Source organism: Poecilia reticulata, linkage group LG8 (assembly GCF_000633615.1).
Source record: "Poecilia reticulata strain Guanapo linkage group LG8, Guppy_female_1.0+MT, whole genome shotgun sequence".
Lineage (NCBI taxonomy): Eukaryota > Metazoa > Chordata > Actinopteri > Cyprinodontiformes > Poeciliidae > Poecilia > Poecilia reticulata.
Window position 1 is genome coordinate 7443671 of NC_024338.1, and position 17206 is coordinate 7460876.

General features: G+C 37.6%; 2 protein-coding genes across 2 annotated transcripts; one reads left to right on the forward strand and one right to left on the reverse strand.

Annotated features, from left to right (window-relative positions):
- The first annotated feature begins 8224 nt into the window (after nucleotides 1–8224).
- On the forward strand, nucleotides 8225–11078 carry LOC103468407 (pleckstrin homology domain-containing family F member 1-like). The gene is made up of 2 exons (XM_008415477.2): nucleotides 8225–10036; nucleotides 10135–11078. The coding sequence occupies exons 1-2, from the start codon at nucleotides 9793–9795 to the stop codon at nucleotides 10599–10601; spliced, it is 711 nt and encodes a 236-aa protein (XP_008413699.1). The 5' UTR covers nucleotides 8225–9792; the 3' UTR covers nucleotides 10602–11078.
- A 2409-nt stretch (nucleotides 11079–13487) lies between these two features.
- Nucleotides 13488–15773, reverse strand: LOC103468408 (pleckstrin homology domain-containing family F member 1-like). Its single transcript, XM_017306071.1, has 2 exons — nucleotides 14507–15773; nucleotides 13488–14408 (listed from the first exon to the last, which is right to left on the reverse strand). The coding sequence occupies exons 1-2, from the start codon at nucleotides 14748–14750 to the stop codon at nucleotides 13975–13977; spliced, it is 678 nt and encodes a 225-aa protein (XP_017161560.1). The 5' UTR covers nucleotides 14751–15773; the 3' UTR covers nucleotides 13488–13974.
- Between the last annotated feature and the right edge of the window lie 1433 nt (nucleotides 15774–17206).

The following is a 17206-nucleotide window of genomic DNA, read 5'->3' on the forward strand; positions in this document are numbered from 1 at the left end:
CTGGAAAAACCAAACAACTGAATTTGTGTCAACATGCTTTCAATCCAGAAAGTTAATCTGTTTTTTACCTACTTTGCATTATTTAGACAGAGGTGAAAGAGAGGATTTAAAAATCGAATTTCCATTGAAAACAACAAGACAAAGAGAGGTTGATCACTTCTGGATGTAAAAACTGCAAAATATAGAAGAAAAAAAATTTTTATTATAATGTATATAGTATATTAAAAGTGTATAGATTTTTAATTTCTTAAAGTTTAAGCTCCTATGACACTTTGAACTGAACTGCCTCTGGATCTGGAAGTGTGATATCTAAGCCATAACATTCTACTTTACTCTAAATCAAGGTAAAACCATAATGTCTATTTATTAATTCAGTCACTCACCAACATTTATTTGAATCGAGAAATACTTATTCACAAATATTGGTATTGTGGAAAAATGTGATCACTCATGTTTTTTCAAAAACCTTTTAGTTTATATTCACTTAAACATGTTGCACCTCTAGTTTTTCTTAGATTTAGGGGTGCAATAAGTTTGCCGTCATTGCAAGCTTATCTTAGCCATCTAAAGTAATGTTTGACATTTTATTTTTAAAAATCAAGGAGTAATTTTGACATTTTTAACTCAAAATGTTTTCTGGACTTTGGTCATCTTCATCACTGAACTGAATTCACAGTCAGTTTTCTCAAACACTCTTCACGGATTTGCATTTAAGCAACTGGTGGCATTATTGTTTTTAAAGTGTTTTCAAATGTCTTAAATAGATACATGGACTTATTTTCACATTTTTTGTGCAGGGTGCAGCTCACTCTGCGTTAGAACCATTTGAAAAATGAAGGTTTAACATAAACGTTGCAGGGCTCAGTGGTGGTTGTAGATTCCCACGGGACACAGTGGGACACGTCTCATCTCATCCTTCCTGTGGCAGTTCTTCATCCAAAGAACAACAGCAAAAAGCCTCCATGGACTTAGTGGATTAGAAGGATGCAGACATTCTTCAACATGAAGTTCACTCTTTAAGGTAGAGGAGCAACTTTTCATGAAATACATGCATGTCACAGTGAGCCTCATCCAGCAGGTCCCATTAAACATATATCGGCTTTTCCTTACCAGACGTTACGGATACTCCTCAAAACCACTAGTAAGTAATTCAGATGTACATGTAAATGTCATGTCACAGTTATGGGGGAACATTATGCTTATATTTTACTGATGGCATACTGCTATCAAAAAGTATTTGTGCTCTTAAAGGTCGTCTTTGTTTTGGATTTTTCCCTCTTTTAAATGTTTAAGATCATCAAAGTATTTTTATTATTTGTCAGAAGTAGCCAGAGTAATTCCAAGAATTTGTTTTAAAATTATATAAATGGTCCTGCAATTAAAAAGAAGTAGCTACCACCTCAACATCGTAAGTCTTTGTGTCACCCTGGGACCAACAGCTTCCATCAGTCATTTACAAAAACTGATACTTTTACATCACTGGAGGTATTTTGGCCCACTCCACGTTGCAGAACAGTTTTAATTCAACCTGTTGAAGGTGGTACCCCACCGTTTTGAATGGAATCCATTGTAATGATCAGGCCATGTTAAAACCTAAATCTTGCTGTATTTACCCATTTGTCTTTGACTTTCAGGGCAAAAACTAATGGTTGGGAATTTCCCCTCAGCATTTTCTGCTAGACAGAAAAATTCATGGTTGGTTGCATCATTTTTGGCAAAATCTTCCATCCCCTAAAGCCAAAAAACTGTTCATGACATCAAAACTGGCCTTAACTGAGCCAAGTGAGCCCTGCTGTGCTGTAGCTCTCGTCCCGGTAGCTCCTGGATGGCTCACCAATATCGTAATTTGATAAGCAACCCATTCCTGGGAAGTCAATGTTCCATGTTTTCTCCACAGAGGAGCAATGTTTTGCTTTTTGACATATTTCAGTCTACTTCATGTTATCAGACAGGTTCTGTTTAATCGATACTGGCCTAAAAGTAATGAGCCCTGGGTATGGTTAGTGAAACAGAAATTAACTTTCTAAGAAACTGATTAATCACAATTACAAAGGGGAAAGTATAGCTATTTTTCTTTTATAAGTCATTATTTGAAATAATGTGAAAAAGTGTCACTGTAATACCCAATCTTGTCCAAAAGATGGCGCCACTTTTTTTTTTATTAGGAGCAGCCAAAATCTCCTGCGTCATTATGCAAAGACCTCAAACTATCAACGATCGAGCAACAGAACTTCCTTTTTAAAGCAAACCTATAAATGCATCATCATAGATCAGAGTCTGATTGCATTTATTTTCTGCATACAACACTCACTCTATGAACTGGATTATGTTAATTTTCTGAAAAACAATTTCAGTCTGCTGCAGCCAGAGTTTGGAAAAACAAATTTTCTAAAAGTGAGCTTTTTTTAATCTCTAAGGTGGGAAATTGACCTTCCGCTCGTTTCCAGTTAGCTAGAGGTTCAAGTTCTCGATGCTAAGCTACATGTTTGGTCCAAAATGCTCGACACTGTGCCAAATGAGTTGAATTTGTTTTTGTTACATCCCTATTGAAGTCTATTTTGTATATTATTGTTTTCATATTGCAGAAATCAAAAGAAATTCAGGCTTGAAAAAGACGGTATTGCATCCAACTGCAATAAAGTTAGAAACATTCAAGCTAGTAGAGATGTTATGAAAAGTAAAGAGTTCAAATACAGAACAAGAGGAACACTTAATTTAAAATCCTTTTAGAACTACAACATATATAATTGTTGTTCTTTGAAAGCTGAAGACAATGAAACTAGTATAAATAACGTCAGAATTATTTTTGGTTCATGAAATGGAGCTGTTGCTTAACACAAGACAGACTGGTTTGACGGCAGAGCCTTTTCTGATCAGGCTTTCTTGTTTTCTGCACTTCGGTGCCAAATCCCCGCAGGTTAATGGAGGATGATACTTTGGTGGCATTTTCAGATTGTTGCGATGAGTATTTTTATGATAAACCAGTTTCGCCTGTCTTTGTTTAGCGTTTCTGGTGTGAACCCTGGAAAGCCCCAGTAAACATGCTGTTTGAGGTTGAAGGGAGTTTTTCAAATGGGAGTTTTTCCACAAAACAAAAAAACCTGCAGGGAAAGATTTTTAATTTTAATACAATTACTGTTAAATGGATCAGGAATGTCATATTTTCCTGCATTTTTTTTTTTTTTTGCATGATTCTTAGTTTTTCTTACATTATAATGTTATAGTATAATATAGTATTCATAATGTAGTTCTCAAAACTGGTGCATAAATCCAGTTTTGGTTATATGATTTATTGTTTTGGACATCTTATAACCGAAAAGTTTTTTCACTTAAGATTTTTTTCAGGTGACAGGTCTGAGCTGCAGGCTGGTTAACTTTGTACCTCAACTCTGCTTGCTAAAGTGTTCATTTACCTTTGAAATTTTTATATTTTTTTATGATATATAACCACAGATATATAGTATATATCTCAGTGGATCAAAGTAGTGCATAATTGTGGTGTGGCGATGCATAGTTTTATTAGAAGTCGTCAGTGAACACAAAGGAACACAGGAAGCAAGTTATAGAGAAGTTAAATAGAATAAGATTACAAAACGGTGCCATGAGCTTTGAACATCTCAGAGAGCTGCATTTCATCGAACATCTTAAAACAAGAGCAGTACGGCACAACATGGTCACACACACAAACCGGGTGAGGAGAGGGTCAATCACAGAAACTCTAAGAAACTTACTGACAGGAGTTTTTCAGAAGCATTCTTAAGCTGATGCAGCAATTTTCTCCAAAGGGGTTTAATTCAGGTGTTTTACTGGCAGGAACCAAAAATCCCTGCAGGCTGGAAAGTAGCCAGAAAAACCCAGAGCAGGATGTGGGTCACTGCTTCACCTGACAACAACAGGTCAGAAAACCTACCTAAACCTCTTTACATGTGAGCATCGAAATTGTTATCCAAACAACACCAGGTATGTAAAGGACTTTTGCGTCTCTGATCCAGATAAGCGGTATAGCGATTGAAGCCTTTTAACAACAATGAACCTATTTCTATAATCTCTCTAATCTTCACAGCTTCGTGAATCCTAAAAATAAATCTCTGTTACAGGAATCAAATCCCGCCCCGCTGGTGGCAATCATCCCGACCTATTTAGCAGGCATTCCCTTTTCTCATAAGTTTGTTATTGCACTTTGCAGTAACTGCAATAACAAACACCTACTGGCATCCCTGGCAGTATGCCCACTCTTCAAAATGGGAAGGCTCAAGCTAGTCAAGCAAGGCAGATGCTGAAAGAAAATGCCGACTTCACTAACGGGTAGATATCAAAGTCTGGAGCAGTAATTAAAATGTTAGAAACACCTGGAGCGGTAACCGTATAGCTGACTTTGGTTGCTGCGTCCCAAATGGCGTCTTTGGGCCTCCATGTTTCCGTACCACTATCAGATGCCATCTAACAAGGAAAAGGCTTTTTTAGGTCTGTCCATCTCAAGCACAAACATGTTAAGAATGTTAAACACTGAAACCTTTGGGCTTTGTGAGACGAAGAGTCAGTTTTCTAGCAACAAACAGAGGTTAGAAAAACATCTCACAGTGAGTGTTGTCAGATATGCTCGGGCCTGGAAACATTGCTCTTAGCGCACGGCATCATGGCATCAAGTTTTTCAACCCTGCGCCGTCACATTTTAAACAAGAACCTGGTGAACTCCACCACTAGATAAACTTTCCGTTAATTTTGTTAATGTTGAAAAACACAATCTTGCAATTGCAGTGTGTCTATTAAATAAGAAACTCGATAAGAAATCACACATGAATAAGTCATAAACATCCTGAAACACGGTTCTCCAACTACTTCCAGTTCTTCTTTGTGGTTTGTTCCCGTGTCAACGCCGAGTTGTTGATAATGCGATTTGCGTGATAAGAAAAAGTTGTTTCCATTGCAGCTGAGCAAAATAAACCATTTTTAATACAGCCAGAAAAAAACCTTACCTCATCCTAGCAATAAAACTTTTGAATGAAAATTTAGGTATTTTTTCTAAATTCTATTTCTATCAAGTGACTTTATTTTCACAAGACCAGGACTCTTGTGAATCTAGACCGCAATTCTACAGTTTTAACACAGAACCATAATTTTATTTAGATTTATAAATTTTAAAACATTCAAACCTGAGAATCTTTGCATAAAGGAGGAAGGATCCACTTTTTTCTGTCAGATGTTGATATAACTGAATAGGCCCGACACAAAAATACATTTTGCTGGACAATAAATTGTCTCAATAGTTATCACGATAAATGATTGTTTTATTGAGACCATTTTCAAGTAATATTGAAAAGTTTTCCCTCTAAAAGACCAAAATAAATACATTTTGTACAGAACACTTCACACTGCAACTGGAAGATGTAGTAAGTATCCAAAATTAAACACAACCACAAACAATAAACAGAAATAAAAAAAAAACATACAACTATTGCCATAGATAAAAAAGATCATAAAGTTTCCGTTAACAAAACTTCCCTTCAGAAAATATTAATCATGATGGAAATGATTATGTTAATTTATCATGTGACTAATTGATTAATTGCTTATTGTGACAGGCTTATTTATGAAAAATCCTTGTAGTTTCCAACTTAATGACAAAATAAATAGATTTAGACAAAAAAGGTGGGACTTTTAGTTGTAGAGGTTAAATGAAATAACTGGAAAAACTACTAAAACATTCATTTGTTAATAGAGGAATCAAGGAATATTTACATATAGTTTCCTGTGTCTGCAGCCTCAGTCACTCCCTGCAGGCTTAAAGAAGCCCTCTGTTTGCACTCATTTCAGGTACATTTCCATGTTTTTTCCCTTCTCAATAAGCAGCTCAGTCATTTTACATCTGATTCATGCGTTCCTGATCAGTTTGGTGTTACGGTTTCTGTCTGAAAGCCACAGCAGCAACACTGCAGGTAAAAGTCTCCTGTTTTCAGGAATGACCCTCACAGATATCCTTCTAAGAAAAATGCAGTGTCTTGTGTTTTTTTTTTGGTTTTTTTTGGGAAGCCAGTTTCCTCTTCCAGACTGACTGATGCTGTCAGTCAGTATGTTGTGAAATAAGCAAGTGCTTTTTGAATGCGATCATCTTGTCTGATTAACCCAATTACATGGCAGGAAAGCACCAGTTGTTCCAGTTTACCTTCCAGCTCTGACAGCTCTAGGTTGAAACGAACTRAGAAAAAAACTTTTGCTACATTTGCATGTCATGTAATACACTTTCGACTGTTCCCGACTCCATCAGCTTTGGCTAAAGTTCTGCACTAACCAACTTCCTGGTGCTAAAGGGTTATCAGAAGATTATTTGTGTTTCTCTCTTTTGTCTTCATTTTAGTTGTTTTCAAACTGCAGTGAAAATGTTCTTGGAGACTGAAAATGTATGCCGGGTAGAGAATACAAAGTTAAGCTTTTGTTTTTCCTCAGAATACTTTCAACAAAAGTTAGAACCCACCAAAACACAACAAAAAAAAAACCCAAAAGTATAACAGCTGGAGGAAATTTATGTAGGTTTTCAGTTTCGGTGTACTTTGAGGTAATTAAACKAATCAAAAGGAGTTTTGGTGCTGGGAATCTTTAAACGCATCAGGAAAGCTCGGCCAAGAAAGTGGATCACACATGAAAACATCATCCAAGTAAACATTTGATTCACAATTATGCTGTATGTTAATGATGTGCATCATTTTCTCTTAAATTTGCAATATATGCTCAATTTTTTATTCTGAACACGGTGCACTGCAAAAACACAAAATCTTAAAAGAGTATTTTTCTTTAGTTTCTAGTACAAATATCTTGGTGCACTTGAAAAAATAAAAAACTAACGTACAAACAACTTTTCAGCAAGATACAAGAGTTTGTTTTAAGTCAATAATTCATTAATATGGAAGAAATTAATTACAAGACAAAATACAGGAATTATTTACAGAWGACAAGCTCCCGTATCTTGCTAAAAAGTTACTTGTGAGTTAGTCTTATTTGAAGTGTACTAAGATAAAAAAAACACACAAACCAGGTGAGCTGGTTTGTGTGTTTTTTGCAGTGTTTTTGTTTAATGGCCTGCTCAAGGTCATATATACTCTTAAGATAGAAAGATCTACCATGTCTATCTCAGTCTGGTAAAAGGCCTCACTGTGTTTTTYTTGGCTCTCCTCTGAGCTTCTCCTGTATTCAGTCCTGCTATCTTTAGTCTCTCTTATCAGATTAAAAATAGAATAACTTCTTTGTTTAAGAGGCTGAAAAATCACTGTTGACAGGAATCAGGCCACGCCCAGCTGCTGCTAGTGTTTCAGTCTTTAGTCAGCTCGTCATTATGTTGCCTCACCGGAATGTGTCTCAAATGTCACGGCATTAAACAAAACACAGAGGATATGACAGACGGACAAACAGCTCCTCTACAGTAACACCAGCATCATTTTCAAGTGCATGAAAGAGCCTTTTAGACATGAAGACAGACGGTTTCTACAAGCAGCAGACATCTTGAAAATAGAAAATGGGCTTTTTAAAAAAATATAAATTATTTAATAAATTTTATTTAAAGCTGCTTAATGATTATTTAATTTTAATCCCAATCCCACTTTATTGCATCACATTCTGTAAAAWTTCCTCTTGTTAAGACCATGTAGCGTCCATTCCTGGAGTTTTGTAACTTATTCAACACGCCTGAATAAAATTAATGTTTCGTTATCAGTTGATCCAGGTGTGTTGGCGCAGGACGTGTCTATCAAACTTTTTCTCAAAACTTTACTATGACTTGGAAAAGTCATGTTAGCTCAATTGTGTTAGCTTCTGGCCAGTGAAACCGTTTCCGAAGCAACAGACTATACAAAATATGCAAACAGACATCAACTTTTACAACTTTTCTTTTCCTGGCTTTGATTCACAATTCAGTAATTTTTACATTCATAGCATAAATGCTGCCTCACACATTTTAGTTGTAGATAAGTTCTTTAGAGGGTTTTGTTGTTTTCTTTCTGCTTTGGTTCTCTTCATTGTTTTATCATCAAAATCTTTTTACATTTTGCGCTTGATGCGCTAGCTATGCTAGCTTGAGGATCGATGCAGCCAAAAAGGAAAGATGGGCATGACAAAATATAATGACTGGAAAAATAGATTTGATTTTGTACTAAAAAATTTATGTTAAAAAAATGYATTAGATACATTATTTATTTTATTTTTTTTGCTTTTTTTCCCCCTCATTTTCCTCCAACTCCACTTTGAAAATTCCCCAGTCATGGTTAGTGGTTCATCACAACATGGAAGCAAACTCACATTCATTTAAATTGAGTGTAAATCAMAAMRCCATTAGTTAGGTATTTATTTGAGTTGCACATTTCAGCAACAAGACAGTTCAAAGTGGTTTACACCATAAAAACATAAAACAGTCACCAAATATGACACAAACTTTACAGTTTGTCAAATGCCATCAAACTTTGGAGCAGTGACAAATAATTTGTCTTTTTCTGGTTAWCAGGTCTCATATTTCCAGGATGGTGGGGGAAGGATTTACAGGTTTTAGTTGTTAAGTTAAGAAGTTTAATTACCGGGAAGATAACTTGCCACATAAACCCGTCCTAGTTCTTGTAAAAGGTGATTCCAAGAATATTTCATCTCATTTWTTCACAGCCTTTCCTTTTTCCTTCCACTTAACAGGTTTCCTCATTTCAGTAAAAGCAGACTGCATAGTTGGTGCTCGGAAACAAAATGTGTGTAAAAGAAGCCGAAGTGCAAAGAAAGACCTTTGAAAAGTCTGGAGAACAGCTGATTAAAATTGCCTTAAAATCCTAGGAATGTCTGGCTGTTTCTCAGAAGAGCTTGCTTTTACTGGTTCCAAATCTTCAAGGTGTCAAGGAAAGTGTGTCTTATTAGAAAAAAATAAAAAGAATCTGCAGTTTTGAGTTTGATAATTGAAAAATGAAATAGAGAATCAGTTCGTTCACATTGACCTTCCTTACCTCTGGCAGATTCACATGGAAGATCATTTTATTTCATCCAGGAAGTTTGCATGCATTTGAAAGAAATACATCATTAAAAACTGGCATGTTATAAATAATAATCAGTGGGAAAATGATTGACTTTACATGAATTAAACCCTTACTGTTGCCAAGCAGCTTGTTGCGTATTTCCATTGCGACAGAGACATTTTATCTCTGTTGATCAGCTCCAGGTTTTTGAGGAAGGCCCCCTTACCAACATCCTCATCCTTTGATCCACAGATTAGATTAAAATCTGGGCTATGCTAGTATTTCAGTTTTACGTAGACAGTAACAAGAAGGTTGGAACATTTTAAAGACAATAGCTAATAGCATTCAAAGTTTTCATAAATATACATTTGAAAAGTTRYATTTRGATTCAGCCCTTTATTTTCATCTTTTGAAATGTTGTAAACACATATCCAGATAAGCCAACGAATATTTACATCTTTAGCAAACAACACCGTAATGTGTKTTTTGTTTTATGGGACTACAGATGGAAATTAGCATTTTTGCAAAATCTGATATACTGTAGCATCAGATAAAACCAATTAAATTCAATAAGTCACATTAAGATTTTTACTGAGGCTTTATGAAATACAAAAGAAATTAAGGCCAGTGAAGCYGCCCTCCTCCTTTCTGTTGTTTTTGTTGCTTCATAACTTCCAYACCCACTGGCTCCACCCGGGAAGTTCCACTGACATCATCAGGAAGATGAGTCCTTTAAAGGGCCTCCTCTCTGATTGGTGGCCATTCAACAACCAAACTGCTCTTGCTGCTGCTGGAACACACAAACATCAACATCATGGCTTTACTTGTTTCTGATGATCAGAACCGCCGAAGGATCAAGGAAGTTGAGAACTCCTTCGGTCCCTCAGCGCCAAAGCTTTTCACACCAGGTCGATTTCTGAAAGGAGAGGGCCCCCTGATGAAGCAGGGCCGCAAGAAGTGGGATCAGAAAATGTTCTTCCTCTTCAACGATATCCTGGTGTACAGCAGCATCATCATGAACAACCGCTGGTACAAGAACCCCAAGATCATCYCGTTAAGTAAGTCACACACATGAATTCAGGAGTAAATTCAGACAGCAGACACGCTGTTCATGGGTGCAGTGTGTTAAGATTGTACAATCATTGTGTCATTTCAGAGGACATSAAGCTGGAGGACATGGAGGACTTTGACGATGTGAAGCACCAGTGGCTGATCTGCACACCTCGCAAGTCCTTCCACGTGTCGGCCTCCTCCGACGAGGAGAAGAAAGCCTGGATGCAGCAYGTCGAGGCCTGBCAGCAGACCCTGCTGCAGGAGCCGGTCCTCCAAACAAAGACAACCTACGCCAAATCCTGGATCCCCGACCGAGTCGCTCAGAAGTGCATGCGCTGCCTCACCACGTTCACCGCCATCAACCGGCGACATCACTGCAGAAAGTGCGGCTTCGTGGTGTGYARCGCGTGCTCCAAGGGCCGRGCCCTCATCCAGCACATCAACCCCWVCAAACCGCTGAGGATCTGCAAAGTCTGCAACAAAACGGAGGATGACAAGAACTTCCGGCTGAGGGGAGRCAGCTCCGGTTTGTGGGATGATTCAGAAGAAACATCCAGTGATGAAGAGTGAACACTGACCAATCCTCCCGTAGTAACCAAATTGTAGGTTGACATTGACTTGGTGTGACAGAAACCTAAAGTCACTTGTCCCCCTCCTCTGGAGAAAATGTATCCATTAAATGGTACGGAGTTGATATTCAGAGAGAATCTGAATCCCTGCTGTCCCTCACCAGAGCAGGTGAGGGAGAGGAAGGACACCTGTCAGCCGTCACCTGAGTTTAACTTGATTGTGTTGATAAGACCTGCTGGACTGGAGGAGAGCAACGCAACCGCTACAGTGTTGGACTCTTGATCTGCTAAGATCAGATGGAAATAAAGAAGCTGCTGTAGAAGACAGAAAGTCATAAAGTATTTGAAAAGTAAATAATGGAATTATTGTAATATATGTATATGTAATTTTATCTTTGTGCTCAAACTGTAGTGTTTTGTATTTATGTGAAGTATGTTTTCATTCATGCTTACTGTTAAGCAACTTGTCAAACCGCTGTTGCAACTTTATCAATACAAATAAATCTTCAGTAAATGTAAAGAGTTTCTGCTCAGATAATTATTTATTTTTTTCTAAAATTCTTTAAATTATTAATCCTACTGCATCAGATTCAATTGTGCACATTGTTTCAGTCAAGCTGTGGCATGCGTTCATTTTTAAATATAAAAAAATGAAAAATGCAAACAGTGCTGGGAATGTGCCTTCAAAACATAATATAATCATACACCTCTAATCATACACCTCCCCCCCAAAATATAATACACACACACACAAGCGGTATGTATTAGTCCTTTAAACACATATATGACAAAAATGACAAGTCTTTACACCCTTGGCAGATTTAGGTTTAAATTTATTTTGCTAACATTTGGCTAAACTGTTAATATTAGAAGAAAACTTGAGACTCCGACTTGAATCTGATAGASAATCTGCGGGCAGAGATAAAAATCAGCTTTGAGCTCATCAACAGAGATAAATACCGGTGAAAAAAATGCAAAAAGCTGCTCAGCAACAAAAATATTTTTTAGAAATAGCATTTTCTTCAAATGTTATGCCACTCTTGCATTGTTTCATTATCTTTTGATACTAAAACAATGCCTGTGTCATTATCTCTTGGTATCAAACTTCCTGGTTTAACGAAAAATAATTTTCCATCTAAATCTGCCAGAGGAAAGAATGACTAGTCAGTGTGTGAACTGACTGTGATTATTTTTTTCTTTTCCATAGTTGTTCTTCTGTTTCCTCTTTCATTTAAGAAAATCAAACCACACAGTTCTATTTAAAACACCCAGACATATTTTCAAATGTGCCTTGTATTCAACCTCTGATGCTGAAGCTACATCTGCTGTGTCAGTATTGCAGGTGACATTTGTTGTCCGTCTCTAGGCAACAGTGACATTAGCACTTGTTGCAGACCATCACGGCAGTTTTGCTAACTTCGGTATTGCCCATGTTTCAGCAACACTTAACTTCCCAATAAATAACTATTCTGTATTTCATAAAACTGTCAGTCCTAACCCACCCATACTGTTTTACACATAACAGTATATACAAGTGAGCAAACTGACTTAGTGCAAACAAAAACACTTTGGCCTGAAGTTAGAGCCCATATGCGCCAAGAGTTACGTGGAATCTCATAATAACTGGTGACCAACTGAGTCGGAACGAGTACCGCAGGTGAGAACAAAAAAAATAAAGGTTCTTACCATGATCAACATGCAGTTTTTGGTAGTGAACAATATACTTAATATTACAAGCAGCTGTTATGTTAAGATGTTGTAAATTTAGTTGTATATCTCACAATTTGTAATTTATCATTGTTTATTAAACTCTGAAAGCTGTGTGACTTTCATATTCTGTCCTAAAATACGGTTAGATGTGCCCTTTTTTTTTTTTTTTTTGAGCACCTGCCCCTTTAGTGGTCTCTGCACGGCCCTGGTTTACACCACTGCATCTGACGTTTTGCATTGCACTTGGTGATGTTTGGCTTGGATGCAGCTKCTCCACCATGGAAACCCATTCCATGAAGCTCTTTCTTTTCCTGAGCTAATCTGAAGGCCACATGAAGTTTGAATGTCTGATTGACTCTGCAGAAAGTTGGTGACCTCTTCGCACTATGTGGCTCAGCATCCACTGACCCCGCTCTGTCGGTTTACATGGTCTACCACTTCGTCGCTAAGTTGCTGTCGTTCACAAACACGTCCTTTTTCTTATAATGTATCTGACAGTTGACTGTGGAATAATGAGGAGTGAGAAACCTTCATGACGGGTGGCATCCTATCACAGTTCTGTGCTGGAATTCTCTGAGAGCGACCCATTCTTTCACAAATGTTTATAACAACAGTCTGCAGGCCTCGGTGCTTAGTTTTATACACCTGTGGCCATGGAAGTGATTGTAACACCTGATTCTGATCATTTGGATGGATAAGCAAATATGGTGTATTTGTCAACGTTCTACACATTCGGCTTTGGTCTCGGAAGACTTCAGCCTAAAACAGCCCTAAAAATGGAAGGTGCCATTTTTAGGCACCTTCCAAGGGGGGTGAGAGAGGCTGCAACCAAATGCAAACCGTTCTGATTTATATTTGTAAAAACAATACATTTCTACCTTGTTTCATTCTCCATAACTTTGAAGTGACAGTGCCTTCAGTTTTGAAGACACTGTTGCAAGATTCCCTTCATTGGGCTGAAGTCATGCAGGCTTCCTAGGAATGTAGTAAGGAACTATTTGAGTTGGGAGGTATGATGCCGGGAATCAGAAAACATGCAGCAGAAGCATTTGCACCTGTTTGCAAAAGGAAAACATGATGTAAACAAGTTGAAAGTTGACTCTGATGCAATAGGATTACCAATTGAAAGAAGAACTTTTGAAAAAAAATAAGAATGCTCTGAACAGAAACCTTTTACTTTTACCACACATGTATTTTTATTGATAAAGTTGCAGCAAAGGTTTTACAACAAATGCATTAACAAAAACAATATCATAACATTGTCACGGAGACATTTGGCATAGAAAACGTGACACTTTGAGCTCAGTGATAAACAGATGAATATATTTACAATACTCTCATAATGCTGTTTACTCTTTAAATACTTTATGATTTTCTGAGTGTTACAGCAGCTTCTTTATGTACATCAAGAGTCCAGAGTTGTGTAGCGTTGCTGTTCTCCAGTCTTCTCAGATCTTATCAACACATTGATGGTGACGGCTGACAGGTGTCCTACCTCTCCCTCCATGGTCAACTCTTCCAATCCCCACATGCTTCTCCTAACACAGATTTTAGATGCGATCTGTGATTTCACACCTTGGCAACAGGGGGGGCACGCAACTAGACTTAAGGTTTCTGTCACACCAAGTCAATTTCAACCTACAGGGGAGGTCAATGGTCAATGTTCACTCATCACCACTGGATGTTGCTTCTGAATCAGCGCTGCCTCCCCTCGAGCGTGCGTTCTCGTCTTCCTCTGTTTTGTTGCAGACTTTGCAGATCCTCAGCGGTTTGTTGGGGTTGATGTGCTGGATGAGGGCTCGGCCCTTGGAGCACGCGTTGCACACCACGAAGCCACACTTTCTGCAGTGATGTCGCCGGTTGGTTGTGGTGAACGTGGTGAGGCAGCGCATGCACTTCTCAGCAGCACAATCGGGGATCCAGTTAATGGCGTAAAGTCGGTCTGGTTGGTTCTGCAGCAGGTCATTGAAATGTTCCAGCCAGGCTTTCTTCTCCTCGTCGGAGGAGGCCGACACGTGGAAGGACTTGCGAGGTGTGCAGATCAGCCACTGGTGCTTCACATCGTCAAAGTCCTCCATGTCCTCCAGCTTSATGTCCTCTGAAATGACACAATGATTGTACAATCTTAACACACTGCACCCATGAACAGTTTGGCTGCTGTCTGAATTTCCTCCTGAATTCATGTGTGTGACTTACTTAACGRGATGATCTTGGGGTTCTTGTACCAGCGGTTGTTCATGATGATGCTGCTGTACACCAGGATATCGTTGAAGAGGAAGAACATTTTCTGATCCCACTTCTTGCGGCCCTGCTTCATCAGGGGGCCCTCTCCTTTCAGAAATCGACCTGGTGTTGAAAGCTGCAGCCGTGAAGGACGGAAGGACTTCTCTACTTCCCCGATCCTTCGGCGGTTCTGATCATCAGAAACCAGAGTGTCCATGATGTTGATGTTTGTTTGTTGCACCAGCAGCAAGAGCAGTTTGGTTGTGTGTTGCCAGCTTTGAGAGAGGAGTCGTATAAAAGGCCTTGCTTTGCTTCCTGGTGATGTCAGTGGAACTCCCCAGGCGGAGCTGATGAGAAAGGAAGTTATGCAGCAACAAAAACAACAAACTTGACGGTAAAATCCTGATTCTGGCTGATTGTTGAATTGAATCAGTTTATCCAAATTTTAACAGTGCAATAGTGTCGTAATTATATCGCAATATTAATTTCCACCTGTAGTCACATAAAACAACCACACAATAGTGTTGCTTGCTAAATGGCTTATTTCTGCACGTTTACAAAATTTCAAAGATGAAAATTGCTTTTTTTAACTTGTGCTTTATGTTCAAAGAAAAAGCTTTGTTTGATGTCAAGCATTTCTCAACACTTTCCAACCTCCTTGTTTCAATCTAAATAAAAAAAAAAAAAAAAAACATAAAATAAATAAAATAACATCTTAAAATTCCAGGAGCCTTTAGCCATTTCTTAGTATCTGCGCATGACAGATTCTTGTTCTGGTTCCAGTTCTTCAAGCGTCTTCTTGGAAGTAAAATATATAAAAAAGACTCTTTACTTTGGTGTTTGATGAAAGACAAACATGTTCTGACCTTCCTTACCGTAAAATCCAGAATCATTCTTACATCTGGCAGATTTAGTTGGCTAACTATTTTAATTCATCCAGGAAGTTTGTTTCCGACAGATATAGAAACATTGCTTAAAAGATAATGAAACAATGCAAAAGTATTAAAAAAAAAATGCATTTAAAATTTTCGTTGCAGAGCAGGTATTTGCTCCACTGATAATAATAGGCGGTTTTTCTGTACTGATGAGCTCCAAGCCTCCTTACCATCACCCTAATCTTTAGCTATGTGTTTACAGAACTGATACAAACCCCAAGAGACACAAGGTGGATATTTAAAGCATCATCTCAAGACAGTTGAATCCAAATGCTAACTTTTCTGATGCAAATTTGTAAAATATTTTAACAATCTACATCATTTTCAGTAAAATGTAGCAATTATGTGCATCTACATAAATCTGAGATTAAAAAAAATAGAGGTTTAGGCCTGAGATTAATTGATTTATTTATAATCAATAAATAAATTAATCTCATGATAAATTAAAAAAAAACCTCAATAATTCTCATTTGCTTGATTTATTGTTTTTCTCTTTTCGTTCTCTTTTTACCAAAAGCTGAATGATAAAAGTCTTCTGTCTGGTGTTTTGGTCTTCACTATCCTTTTTTATTAAACATAATTTTGCTTACAAAGACTTAATAATTTATTTTATTTGTTGTTTCATTTGTTTTCTTTCTTTATTTTGGATATTCCAAATGTCTTCCAGTTCCAGTGTTTAAATATTCATTAGAATTTAAAGTTTATTGATCTTTGAGAATGTGTTCTTGCATCTTGATGCCTTTATTACTACTATATAAATGAAAATGGTCTCAAAACAACAATGTTATAGTTTATTGCAATAAGTTCTGTGACAATTTATCATCCAGCAAAATTTGTTGTCGAGACAGGCCTGCAGAGGTTCATGATTGTTTATTATATGTTTTAGAGGCATGTGTGTTGCAACATTTGCTTTGTTGCGCTAAAGCCCTGCAGGCTTCCTAGGAATGTAAGGAACTATTTAAATCTGAAGATTTGATGACAGGAATCAGAAAACATGCGATGAGGTGAGTCACTTTTTGGACCTGGATAAGTTAGAATTAAAAATGAAAGCATGTCGCTGCCTGATCGACACAGAAGCTGATTGAAAGAGGAGCTTTTGGTAGAAAAGAAGAATACTCTGAACACAGACTATTTACATTTATTTTTATTGATAAAGTTGCAGCAATATGTTGAACAACTGTAGACATCAACAAAAACAACATATGATTAGAAACACAGGGACATTTAGCGTCACTGTTTGTGGACAGTGATAAACATCGATACAGCACTAAGTACGTCAAACTAAATCATAAAAGGAGAATACTTTATATTATGAATATCTTACAATATTTTTTCACTTTTCAAATACTTTATGACTTTCTGTCTTCTACAGCAGCTTCTTTATTTCCATCTGATCTTAGCCGATCAAGAGTCCAACACTGTAGCGGTTGCGTTGCTCTCCTCCAGTCCAGCAGGTCTTATCAACACAATCAAGTTAAACTCAGGTGACGGCTGACAGGTGTCCTTCCTCTCCCTCACCTGCTCTGGTGAGGGACAGCAGGGATTCAGATTCTCTCTGAATATCAACTCCGTACCATTTAATGGCTACATTTTCTCCAGAGGTGGGGGCCAAGTGACTTTAGGTTTCTGTCACACCAAGTCAATGTCAACCTACAATTTGGTTACTACGGGAGGATTGGTCAGTGTTCACTCTTCATCACTGGATGTTTCTTCTGAATCATCCCACAAACCGGAGCTG